This window comes from Lynx rufus, unplaced genomic scaffold (genome assembly GCF_022079265.1).
Source record: "Lynx rufus isolate CCGP_SWC_20201006 ecotype Redwood Valley unplaced genomic scaffold, mLynRuf1.p SCAF_37, whole genome shotgun sequence".
Lineage (NCBI taxonomy): Eukaryota > Metazoa > Chordata > Mammalia > Carnivora > Felidae > Lynx > Lynx rufus.
The window spans coordinates 1,608,465-1,621,629 of NW_025814853.1; the positions used below are offsets into that span (position 1 = coordinate 1,608,465).

General features: G+C 51.7%; 1 protein-coding gene across 1 annotated transcript in view; it reads left to right on the forward strand.

The window, feature by feature from the left end:
- Positions 1 to 1,263: 1,263 nt before the first annotated feature.
- Positions 1,264 to 13,165, forward strand: part of RPTOR (regulatory associated protein of MTOR complex 1) — a 332,995-nt gene continuing 321,093 nt past the window's right edge. The window contains exon 1 of the mRNA XM_047093910.1: positions 1,264 to 2,245. Coding sequence (XP_046949866.1) covers positions 2,084 to 2,245 — 162 coding nt within the window. The 5' untranslated portion in view covers positions 1,264 to 2,083. The remainder of the gene's footprint in view (positions 2,246 to 13,165) is intronic.

Here is a 13,165-nt window from a genome sequence, read left to right on the forward strand (position 1 = left end):
GCAGTGTTGCTAGGTTTCACTCTAGCTATGGGAAGTTAATTGTTAGTATTCTATTCAGCGTTCTTACTATTACTAGGCACCTTCACGGGTTAATTGTATCCTTCAAGGTGGGCATTATCCCAGTTTTTTCTTTGAAATTTTTAAAATGTTTATTTAATTTTAAGAAAGAGAGAGAGAGAGAGCGAGCGAGCGAGAGAGCGTGGGCAGGGCAGGGGCAGAGAGAGAGGGAGACACAGAATCCCAAGCGGGCTCCAGGCTCTGAGCTGTCAGTGCAGAGCCCTATGTGGGGCTTGAACTCACAGACCGACCGCAAGATCATGACCTGAGCTGAAGTCAGACGCTTAGCCCACCGAGCCACCCAGGAGGCCCTATCCCAGTTTTATACATGAGGAAACTGAGGCTGAAATAGTTAGGCAATTGACCAAGGTTACAGAGGTGGAGAGTGATTCAGCCAACATCGGGATCCAGGCACCAAAGCCCCATGCAGACGGGAAGACCAGTCTGTTTGCTCCCCGCCAAGCTGTATATACTGGGAACATGTGTGGCTCACTAACACTGTTTTTATTGAAGGCAGGCACCACATGCTGCATTCGGCTCTCTATTCCCTCCTAGTAGAGGAGGTCAGAGTTCCGCACACACTGTAAATAAACAATGTTTTCTGAGTAGAGGAATAAAGCAGGGGGCGTGCCTCCGCGCAAAGAAACCTGTAGCTTTTAGTTGTTTGCACATAAAACTGTATCAAAAGAAGGATAAGCTGCTCAGAAAATAGGATGGATTCAATAACAAAAAAAATTGTAATGGTTGAAATTAGTTTTTCCCCTGGGTATTCCCTGGGCGGTGGGGGTGGGGGGGAGAAAATCTGATTGATATTGTGGAGGATACTACGTGCAACCCCCACCCCCCCAACCATCTTCTTTTGTAATATTATCAATAGTTCTTGCTTTTGCTGCCTTTTCAAAATCTGGAAGAAACAACAAGGGGGTGAATTCCTTAAATTTCAGGAGCATGTAGATCCGTTTGTAACAATAAAAAGCTTTTTTCAAAATTAACTAAATTGACATAGTTTCGTTTATAGGATTGACTTTGATATCGCGCATCTATTGAATGAACGCTATAAACTCTGGAAAGCTGAATTGTGGTAACCATAGTAACGAAGCGGGGGGGGGGCGAATTTCTCTCCTCGCATTCTGGGAAGCGCGGTCAGAACGTTCTGAGGAAGTTTGGCCTGTTGGTCACACCGTAGGTCGCGATGCATGCTGGGGCTTGGCAACATGGCGTCCTCCTTGATGTGCTGATGAGAGGAGTTTCACTGTAGCTTCAAACCAGAGGGCAGAACTCTCCAAACCCAATAAGCCCACACTCCCTGTCTTCTTCGCGCCTCCGCGTCGCCCTCTCCTCAGGACTCGTTCTCAGGCAGGAGAGAGGCACGGGGCCGAAGGCCGGGGCCGTCCAGGCCGCGCGGATCCGGGGCCGAGGAGCCGGCTGCGGGCGAGCACGATGGGCCGGTCCTGGCTCTGGTTGCAGCAGCTCCGGCGAGTGCGGGACCCGCAGGGCTGAGAGTGGCTGCGGGAAACCCCACGAGCTCTGAACCTCTTCCCCCCTCGGCCGGAGACCTCCGCCCGGTCGGCGAACCGGCACCGAGAGCGGGCGGCCTTCCTGTCCTCGGATCGGCCGAGGCGTTGGAGGCCGAGAGCAGGGTCATCGTGAGGCCTGAAGTCTCCCACGCCTCTGACAGCCCCGCTCGCAGCCACTCCTGGGACGTGCAGCCCCCGAAGCAGCCCGTGGCGTGGGACCTGGGGGCGTGCGTGTGTGTGCGCGCCGAGCTCCTTGGTCCGCCCGGTCTCCCCCCCGCCGCCCGGCTCTTCCTACCCCCTCCGCCTTCCCGCGCAGAGTTAGAGAGAAGGGTGTCAGACTTTTTGCCCGAGTAGGGGTCTCCGCACACTTCCCGTTCGTTTCTTTTTCCACTCGCCCCCCTTCCCTGTTTCTTACTTCTTATATGTACCGCTCCGGTACACGCTAGTTTTTAAGGCTGGAGGTTCTCGAGCGCTTGCTGCCAAGGACTCCCCCACCCCCTCCCCCCCCGATGGAGTCCGAGATGCTGCAGTCCCCTCTTCTGGGACTCGGGGAGGAAGATGAGGCCGACCTCACAGACTGGAACCTGCCCTTGGCTTTTATGAAAAAGAGGCACTGTGAGAAAATCGAAGGCTCCAAGTCCTTAGCTCAGAGCTGGAGGATGAAGGATCGGGTAAGTGGATTTTCCCACCGCGCCCCCTTGGGCCCTGGTAGATTCTTCCACAGAAAGTTCAGAGCCACTCGAGTGTCCTCGGGGGAAGCAGCGGTCATTTTTCCCCAGCCACACGTTGCAAGTCAACTTAAAGAGCACAAGCCATTTCAGACTCCAGCGTTGGGTCGGAAATGGAAAAAGTCTGTTCTGGTTAGTAGGTATTCACCGGCCAGTGTTAATTTAACTCAAACTGAGTTCGAAATCGGACAGTGAAAGGTAACCGTGTTGGAAAGTGCAGCACTGCGAGTGCTTACACACTCTTTGGTATACTCAAGTGCTGTTATTAACAGGACGGAAAGATGCCTTGGGAGAGAGAGTACTTGTACCCACGTGGGGAGCCTACTTCTGTGGTTAGTTTGCTTTTTTTTTTTTTTTTTTTCTCCCTAATTGTCCAAGCCAGGTTAAATGCTATGCTGGGAAACAAGATTACTGGCAAATGTTTAGCTAGTAACAAATTCATGCAGGGTTGTTTTAAAGTTACAATGAACTTCATCATACCGCCTTGTAAACAGCTGGTCTTGGATCCAGACTTTCCCTCCATATATGTGGTGTCACGTTGCTGTAGCTTGGAGACAGAATTTCTCCCACGGTGGAGTTAGAGGGTGATGGGTTGGAACTTGGGTCCAGGTTTGAGGGGGTCTCCATGGTGTTGGAGTGTGAACAGTGACTTACAAATGGCCAGTAGGAAAGAAAACAGCCAATCTTGGTGAACCTGCCCGTAACTAACCGCTGTCTACTTCCTGGTCTCCGGAGCAAGCGGGTGGAACCTTCCCATCTACGCACAGTTAAAATTTGTCTTTTTGTGATTTGTTTTCTCCTTCAAGATTGCCTTTTTAAAATTTAAGCATCGTAGTGGTAAAAGAGAGGTAGTTGTTATAGTACGGTGTGATTGCTCTGGGCTTACATATATTTTCATGTATGATGTTGAACTATGTAAGATCACCATTATGGCATTTGTGCTTGGTCAGTCCCTAGTAACCAGTCCTTTGGTGATTGATTTGGGTTAGGACAATTCATTTCATCCAAAAGCAGCTTAAGGAGTAAAAGAAACGGTCTTTGGAAGAGGTTGTACAAAGTCTGTCTTAGGGACTTCTTTGGTACTAATTATATAGTTCACATTTTTTTTGTGGTTGTTATGCATACATGAAAAGGAACTTGTTTTAAAGTAACTGTCTAATAATTTTTTTTTCCCCATTCTATCTGGAAGACTTTTATTTTTTATTTTTTTCCTTGTGAAATGTGGTTCCCTCTGCTACCCTAAACCCGCGCTCAAACTGTTCAAGCTGATGAATGGATATATTTTTGACCTTTTGCTTAAAACATTAATTTGTGAATGGTAACATTTTCTGATAAGCTTGTCATAGGTTATTAAGAGAAAGAAAAGTTCTGAGTCTGAGTAATTACTGAGATTACTCCTTAGAAAAGAGCCAGGGGAGAAACGTTTGCCGTGTCTGACCTTTTTGCAAGGTGTTTAATGAAGAAGAAAATCAGCAGATAACATTTTCAGTTCAGCGTGTGGGAGCTTGGCGTCTAACTGCCCTTGTAGTCTCTTCCTCTGACTCAGCCCCAACGAGACCTCTCAGCACCCCTGCCAGGACAGAGTTGCAAATCCAAATGATGCTAAGAACTAGAAGGAAGCATGAGTGAAGGAAACAGGCCAGGTGTAAGAAGAATGGCACAGGGCCGGAGATAAACGGCAGCCGACATGGGACTCGTGTCTGATTTTCTGGAAGGTGGGCTCTGGAGAGCACAGGCCACAGCAGCTGAAGGGGGCAGCTGGGCCTCAGCCAGATCTCTCTTCCTTTCTCTCTCTCTCTGTCTTTTTTCTTTGAGAATCCAGAAGACTTTTTTTTTTTTTTTTTTTTTAACGTGAAGGCTTCCAATTTAAAAATGTTGGCGCTCTTTCAGGTGTTACGAGACATGAAGGAGTCCAACCGACGCTGCGGGCCGAACAAACCTGGTTTGTGGGGCTGGTTCTGGCCAGCGTGTTCCCTGGGTGTGACTTGTGCTCCGTGACTGCCACGCCAGGCAGCTGCTCTGATTGATTCTAGGAATCTTGAGCACACAGGCGTCCAGGCCAGGCTGTCTGTAAGGCGACATGTGTGGGCCTGCTTGTCCCGGAGCAGGCCCTACGCGTCCCACTTGGCCTGGTGGGCCGGGAAGCGCCCTGAACGCAGACTTGGCCTTTGCTGCTCCCTGTGACCGAGACGCAATTCCATGTACTTTTATTTTGTGTATGTATTTCTGGTTCCCTCTTGGTGTCCCATTTAGTGAAGCTGTTAAGGATCCCCAAAGTTGACATCTTTGCTAAGTTGACTGACAGCTGTAAAAAGTCTTCTGCCACTCAACGTTTGGCATCCCGACAGAGCCACAGCCCTTGCCCACTCTCAGTTGGGATTCCCACATTTTTTGGGGGGGGGGGATCCGCGCTGCCTTTCAAATGCCACTATTATTGCATTTTAGTTACTAAGTTACTGTTTAATACTGTTATTTTTTTTTAAATTTTTTTTTTTTCCAACGTTTATTTATTTTTTTTGGGACAGAGAGAGACAGAGCATGAACGGGGGAGGGGCAGAGAGAGAGGGAGACACAGAATCGGAAGCAGGCTCCAGGCTCCGAGCCATCAGCCCAGAGCCCGACGCGGGGCTCGAACTCACGGACCGTGAGATCGTGACCTGGCTGAAGTCGGACGCTTAACCGACTGTGCCACCCAGGCGCCCCTGTTTAATACTGTTATTATCAAATTAGTTTGTTGTTTGGTTAATTCTGTTGCTTTTAGTGAATTGATACGTATATGCATCAATAGCAATTTTGGCTTATCATTTTCAAATAATTAGACTTACGTAAATGATTCGCGGTTCAAAATTCGCGGGCCTATGGCTGACGCCGATGTGTACGTATGTTCCCGTTTGTGTTTTACCGTGATGCTTTATGGCGATCAGAGTTCATTTGTCCCCTGGAAAGGGAGCGAGTGGGGACAGTTGGTCTCAGTTAGATCTTTGCCTTGCACCTGTGGGACGGAATCAGAAACCTGAAGGAAAACCACTGCCACACACACGGTGCCTACAAGTGTGCCGGAGGAGTAGGTAGAGAACGATGAATGCCTGCTTTGCCTCAACCCCCACTCGGGTGTTCAAGCTGTAAATCCAGAATGTGCCCTTCATTCTTTCCTCTCCTTCTCCTCGTGGCCCTGTCCAGCTCATGAGTAGAGCCTGTCGACTTGGCCTCCAAAGTGCATCTTACATGGGATCGCCTCATTTTGTCTCTGCCCGTCGCGAGCCTGGCCCAGCCAGCTACGGTGTTTCACCTGGAAGGCTGTGCTTGCGTCCTGACTGGTCTCCCCCACAGGCGTTCTGACCCGGAGGGACCGCTCCTGGCTTCCCGAGTGCTTGGAGCTCAGTGCAGATGCCTCACCCCGGTTCACTTTGTGGTCTGGCCCTGCCTTTTCTGCTTCCTCGATGGAAAGGCCTGGGGACACCCCCGCCTCTGCTCTTGGTAACTGGCTCCCCATATCCTCCACAGTCAGCCGCTGAGAGGCCTTCCCCCATCACCTCCTCGAAAGCAGCTCCCCAGCCACTCATGGTCGCTCTCTCTTTCTCTGGTATTTTCCACTACATCCCCACCCCCAGAACGGAAATTTTGTCGTAAGACCGAGACCTCATCGATGCTAGCACACGGGATGGTGCTTGGTACATGGTGGACATGTACTGAGGACAAAGTGACTGGAGGGGGGACGGGCTTCTGCACAGGGCGTGTTCTTTACATTGGCTGGGGATTATTATCTCCGTGTGGTGGTTGAGGAAACTGAGGCTTGAGTTAAATAAACGGCTTGCCAAGGGGCCTGAGTTACGGGGCTCGCGATGAGGGAAGTTGAACTTGAGAAACAAAGCCTAGTTGAAACAAAGAGAGTGGTATCACAGTGACTGAAAATTCACATTGTGAGGCCCCCGCGTCTAGAACCAAATGTGTAGGGAAGACGGCCGGGGCGGTGGCGGGGATGTAAAAGCAGAGAACTGTGCCAAGGGAGCGGCTCACCTGTTCCCGCGGTGGGCGGTGGGCTCTGGGCTCCCCCTCCCCTATTTGGATAATCATACAAGTGCAGCGTGCGACTCTGGATCTCAGGGTCGTGAGTTTGGGCCCCACAGTGGGTGCGGAGATGACCTAATGATAGCAGTGCAAGGTGGTAGTGGCCTTTCCTGGTCTCTGCGCTGGGATCTGAGCAGATGGTGCAGAAGTGGCGAGGGGAGTGGCGAGGGCGTGAGTCACGCCCAGCCGGTGCTGGGCTGCTGTTTCCCTGCGCTGTGCCATCACGGCCAACAGTTCCACCCCACTTGACGATGCCCCTGGTGACACTGTAACAAGTATGGGCTGTGTCAGATCTCGCCTGCTTGGCGCCTGCCGTCCCCTACCGCGTGGCGGGTGGCCCTGGGAAGAGCCCTGTGGGGGCCCCCGGCTGGGCCACCTGCTTCTCGCGGGGCACCCGCGCTGGACCCGAAAGGAGGCTAACGGCGACTCTGGGTGCTCAGGCTGGCGTCTCCGGCAGACGTTTCCTCCAGAACAAACGATGAGCTGTCACTTCAAGGAAGAAGACTGACAGGATGCGTGGCTGGGATAAAATCTGAGCTTTCAGGTGAAAATGAAGAGTTTTGGAAAACCTGTGTCTGCCCCTGAGAGCTGCCCAGCTTCCCACTCTTCCGACGAGATGATGGTAGAGTGGACAGGATTTTTTGGATACGAAACGTGGAGTGCAATGTGCCTTCATCTGGAACGTCTGCATAATTCAGTGAGCCTGTGTTTCCAGAGGGCCAATCCGCACTCTTACCGAAACCTCCGTGGGCAAGAGATCCACTCAAAGGGAGGCCGGTGCGCTTTAATATAGTAAGGGGTTGTGCTTCCGATAGATCGGGTAGCCCGTTTAGTGCTCTGTGCCTGTAGGTTGCTTCTAACCTTTAAGCAACTACAATTTGCCGAGTTTCGATGTGATGTCAGAGAAGCACGTTCTCAGTTACTTGGACGTGCTGATGTTCTTGCCCTTTTCACCTGCGAACCCTTGTGGGGCCAGAGTTTCTCCATCCGCTTCAACCAAAGCGACACGTCACAGCAGGTTGGAAGACAGTGTGGAGTCCAGTGGGCTTCTGATAAGGCAGACCTTAGAGAGATTTGCAATGGTTTTTTGAAAATGTCTTTGTCGTAGAAATATTTATTGAAATATATAACGAATTTATAATTTTAAATCCGTTAATAAATACATGCCTTTAAACATTTTTTTAAAAAGGATAGAGGACTGTTTACATTAATTAATTTATTTTAGGGAGAGAGAGAGAGAGCACGTGCGCACGTGTGAGCAGGGGAGAGGGGCAGAGGGAGAGAGAGAATCTTAAGTAGGCTCCACGGTCAGTGTGCAGCCTTAAGTGAGGCTCAATCCCATGACCCTGGGATCATGACCTGAGCCAAAATCAAGAGTCAGATGCTCAACTGACTGAGCCACCCAGGTGCGCCTGGAAATACATTCTTCTTCTTCTTCTTCTTTTTTTTTTTTTAAATTTTGACCTCTAAGATGGAAAATATGGGAAAAAGCTCTTTGAGGGGCACCTGGGTGGCTCAGTCGGTTGAGCATCTGACTCTTGATTTTGGCTCAGGTCATGGTCTCATGTTCGTGGGCTCAAGCCCCGCATCCGCTCTGCACTGACAGTGCAGAACCTGCTTGGGATTCTGTCTCCCTCTCTCCGCCCCTCCCCTGCTCCAGCGTTCTCTCTTCTCTCTTTCTCTCTCAATAAATAAATAAACATGTAAAAAAAAGTTTTTTTTTTTTTTTTTTTTTAAAAAAGGAGCTCTTTGGGAGTCTTCAGTAATCTTCGAGTGTAAAGGTGTTCTATCCTCAAAAGTTTGAGACTCGTTAGTGTAGTTAAAAAGAAAGTGGGTGTCAGACTTAAATTAGGAAGCAGGGCTTGAGGATATCAGGTGGTTGGCCAAAAATATCAAGCAGAGAGGACCAGAAATTTAAGAGCAGACCTAAAAGGGACCTGTTAACGCCCTTTCCGTTCTGGAGCTTGTGTTTGCGAAGAGCTCTGTGGGGTTGTGAAGGCAGTTGCCCTGTATGGAAGCACGTAGCCACTGTCAGGGCCTCCCGTTGACCCAGACTTCTGGCGTGCGCCCTGGAGGGGTTCGCTGTGCTGCCCACCCAGCCGTGTCCTGTCCTGTGAGTGGAGGAACATCGACCCAAGTGTGGCAGGGGCAGGCAGCCAGAGACCTTCACCGTAGTTCAGCAAGGGTTTCTTGCTCACAGTGTGCCGTGCTCTCTGGGACCCTAGCGTCCAGTAGGACAGACAGACGCATCAACACCAAACTGCGATACCCCATCATGTGTGTTTTACAGGGGAGAATGGCACGATTATGGGGAAAACTTTGCCTTTACGTTAAATAGGTAAATCATTTGCATTGAACTGCATTTATGACACGTACAAATCAGTTACATGGACCCAGCGTGAAACTCTCAGTAACTAACGACTGTTGATGTGGTTGGTGGTGGGGAGCTGCGTGTGGATTTAAGTGGGGCAAAGTCATGCAGAGATTTGTGTTTGGAGAGATCTTGTTGACCGGGGGTGGAGTGGAGGGTTTGGAGGCATGGGGCTAGAGTTGCGGGGATCCGAGTGAGACACCATGTCCAAAGCCAGGCAGCCCGAGCTGCAGGGTGACCGTCCAGGGGCCGGGGTCCACAGGTGGGTCAGACCTTGGGGCTGAAACAGCGGGCGGCCAGCACGGGCACCCTCGCTCTGTGCTTCAAGCGTGTGAACTGGCCCTTGGCATTTCACAGGAGCCACAAAGGACCATCCACATAGATTTTTTTTTTTTTAACCTGCTTTAAAAAATGTGCCGTGTTCCATTTTGAACAACGTGCTGGGGAAGTAGTCCTGAAATGGATAAGAACATTTCTCCTCATTATCACCTTGTAGAATTCTAAAGCTCGAGTTTTAACAAGATAGCATGTGGATTATATATAGACGGTGTTCTCCAGGTTCCTGACTCTTTCCTGCCTTTATTGAGAAGACATTAAAAGAGTGCTTGGGGCATCTACCATTGTTGTTTCGGTAGAGCTGAAGTTTGACACCTTTTCTTTTCTTCTTATAAGTTTAGTTAAGTATATAGAAAATGTTATCCCAGGAGATGTTGGGCGTGATAATTAACGCTTTCATCATGTTCTTGAGCTTGAACTTGTCAGACAGGTGCAGCTCTGGGGGGAGGGGGGGTGCGCCCTGGTGGCTGGAGGAGAGGTGACCACTGAGAACAAGTGATAATTTGACCCCCAAGTCAGTTTGCTTTCAGAGGTGGCTTTTGTTCTTGACTAGTAGTATTTTTTCCCCCAAGTTTATTTATTTATTTTCAGAGAGAGAGAGAGAGAGAGGGAATCCCAAGCAGGCTTGTACTGTCAGTACAGAGCCCGATGCGGGTTGGATCTCACAACCCTGAGATCGTGACCTGAGATGGAATCAAAAGTCAGATGCTCAACTGACTGAGCCTCCCAGGCGCCCCTGACTGGTGCTATTTTCTGTTTCTTAGTTTAGATACAATTTCAAACTTACAGAAAAATTGTAAGACTAGTTCAGCGAACTCCCCTGTACCTTTACCCGGGTTCATTACCTGTTTACGTCTTCCCTCGCCTGCTTTATCATTCTCTCTGTGTTTGTATATGTTTGATACGTGACTGTTATTAATCCATAGCTCGCATGGAAATGTTGCCGCTTGTCCCGGCAGCACTGCTTTGTTGGCGATTTTTGCCCTCCCCGCCCCCGCTCGGGATCCCTCATTGCCCTTAACGGTGTCGTCCGCGTGACCTCCTTAAAAATAAAAGGAGCTTCTCGGCCTTGGAATGTCTTCACCTTGACATTTTTTTATTGTGGTGAAATCAGCTAACGTGTTTACCACTTGAGCGGCTCTTAAGCGCGCACGCAGCTCGGCGGCTCAGGCGCGTTCACGTTGCTGCGCGGCCCCTCCGTCCGTGCGCGTCCACAACTGCATCGTCTTCCTGAGAAGCTCTGTGCCCCCCCCCCCCCCCCCCCCCCCCCGCCCCGGCGTCTACTGTCTGCTAATTTGTTGGCCTTGATACTTTGCGCTGGTGCCGGGCAGTTGCCGTGTACGGCGCCCTCGCGCGGATTCGGCCCGGGCGTCTCGGGCGGGAGCCCGGTGGAAGTGACTCCGGTCGGAAAGCACGTGGTCCTGCTTCCTTCCAGTAGTGTTGTCTTCGGTCGTGGGATCCGCTCCCGTCCTCCTTTGTGTTCCTGCTCATAGGGCCTCTGCAGGTCGTGGCCACTTTGACGTGCGAGGTTCTGAACGCTTCTGTACTTTGCCGCACAGTCAGATGCTGCCGCTCTTCTCGGATTTCCCAGCCTTCTCCCTGGAGTCAGCCATTCCTCCGTGACGCCGGCTCCTTGTGGAGGACGGGCTTTGGAAGCAAGACCTGGGCACTAGGTTTGCTCCTTGCTGCTGCTGTTGTGTCGTCGGTGGGCCCCTCAGCAGTGCAGGTGGGGGGACACGTGGGGTTTCAGTCTGTGCTTATCGGTTTCTGTGCACAGAGGGGTCTCCAGTGCTGGTCACTACCTCCGGGCACGCTCTCCTCTGTCCCCTTTGCAGCCCCCCCCGTCACTTGCTTCTTGGTGGCGAGGATTTGGCTCCACTGCCCTCGCAGAGTCACTTGCCCCGGACCAGGATGCAGAGAAGGGGGGGGGGGGGTGTCTGAATTACTAACCCACAGCACTTGGGGACGCAGACCTACTAAGAGGTTAATACTGACTTACATTGTTGTTTGAGGCACACTCTGCATGCAGTGAGATGCCCAAATCCTAACTGGGAGAATATGCTGTCAGAAGCGGGTTTCAGGGGCGCCTGGGTGGCTTAGTCGGTTAAGTGTCCGACTTTGGCTCAGGCCACGATCTCGCGGTCTGTGAGTTCAAGCACCCACATCGGGCTCTGTGCCGACAGCTTGGAGCCTGGAGCCTGATCCCACGTCTCCCTCTCTCTCTGCCCTCCCCCACTCACACTCTGTCTCTCTCTCAAAAATAAACAGACATTAAAAAAAATTAAAAGTGAGTTTCAAGTGGGGAGCCTGGGTGGCTCAGTTTGTTGAACGTCTGACTCTTGATTTCGGCTCAGGTCATGGTCCCAGAGTCATGGGATCACCCCTGCGTTGGGTTCTGCACTGAGCGTGGAACCTGCTTGAGATTCATTCTCTCTCTCCTCTCTCCCCCCCTCTTCCCCTCTGCCCCTCTTCCCCGCTCATGCTCTCTCTTTTTTTTTTTTCTCTTTCTCTCTCTAATAAATTTTGAAAAGTGAGTTTCAGGGTTTCTCAATGGTTTGTGTGGAAATAGTGGTTCTCATGAACATTCAGTACCACTTAGGTTCATGGCACAGAGGATCGGGTGTAATACAGCAGCGTAGGACACTGGTGTGGCCCTGGAGAGATTCGCATCTGATGTGAGGAAAATGGCATTCTTCTACAGAGTAAAAGCACAATGTGGTAATTATGTATCTGCACTCGAGTAACAAGGCAGTGATTTCGGGAATTCTACCTGCCTGCAATGTCTGCATGCCTGAGGCGCTCGGCTGAGCTCCGTGCTGGGTGCGGTAGGGCAAGTGAGAGGGTGCGAGGGTGCGTAGGTCAGGTGCTGGGGTGGGGGTGGGGAAAAGGGCAGTGAAGTCACAACCAACTGATTTATAGAATTCAGTAATTGAGCCGATGCTTGTCTAGCGCCTTTCTGCGCCAGGCACTGTGCTAAGTATTGGTGATTCATTGGTGAACAACTCCCGTTTTTTAGGCGTTTACCAGCTTTTTGGGGAAGATGGGTTGACTCAGCCCAGGAGGCAGGGCACTGGGGTGGTGGCAGCTGCGTACGGAGTGCGGGAGGGACTCCTGGAAGACTGCGTCAGGACTGGAAGCGAGCAGAAATTAGCTGGGGGGAAGGGAGAGGTTGGGTGGGGCAGGAGGGGGGCTGCGGGGAGGGTGGCTGGCCAAAGCACAGAGGTGTGCAAACACTGGGAGGGAGAGCACGGCCTCTGGGGAGCTGCCTTTCTCCCCAGAGGGAGAGGGAGGCCGGGTGTCCCCGAGAGGGTTTCCCCCCTTCCTAAGACAGCTGTCGGCCACCCGTACCCCACCTGCCGAATTTCCCTCTGCCACCCGGACACCAGGTTGCGCGTTTGTTTGTCAGCCCCGCTCGGAAGGGCTCTGTTCTGTCCACTGCTGCGTCCCCAGCTTCTCACCGAGTGACATTCGGTAGTAGGTGCTCAGTAGACGGTGGTCAGGTAAACGGGGCGGGGACCGTGCTGGAGGAGTAGGGAGAGTCCATGAGGATGGACAGGCAGACAGGGCGAGTCCCGGCAAGCTTCGCAGGGCCCTGGGAATTTGGGTTTTGTCTTAAGGATGATTAAGAAACGTCTGAAAGCAGGGTAGTGGCATAATCAGGAGTTTGGCAAGATCGCACTGGCCGCAGAGAGAGGAAGAGAGAGAATGGGGGGAAACGTGTGTGGTGTGTGTATGTGGGTGTGTGTGAGAGGACCTGCGTGAGGGAGGGGGCGTGGGCCGGGCGCACTGAGGAGGGGGGAGCTGGGCCAGTGCGGGGGAGGTGCGGGTGGCCGAGTGCCCCCTGGGACAGAGGACAGTGGGCCTCGGTCACCGGCAGAAGGACTCGGGGGCCCTGCTGGATGCAGCAGAGAGAGGGGTGAGCTACCGTGGGCACCTGGGAGGGGAAAGAGCATGTGTCTGACTCTGGAGACTGGAGAAAGTTTTCTTTAAAGAGCGTTTCAGTGGGAAATGTTGCAGGTGTTGCTTAAAATGGTCCCCAGGCCCCCGTCCCCTCGGCGTCTGTCTTCGCTCATCCCTGCTGCACCCTT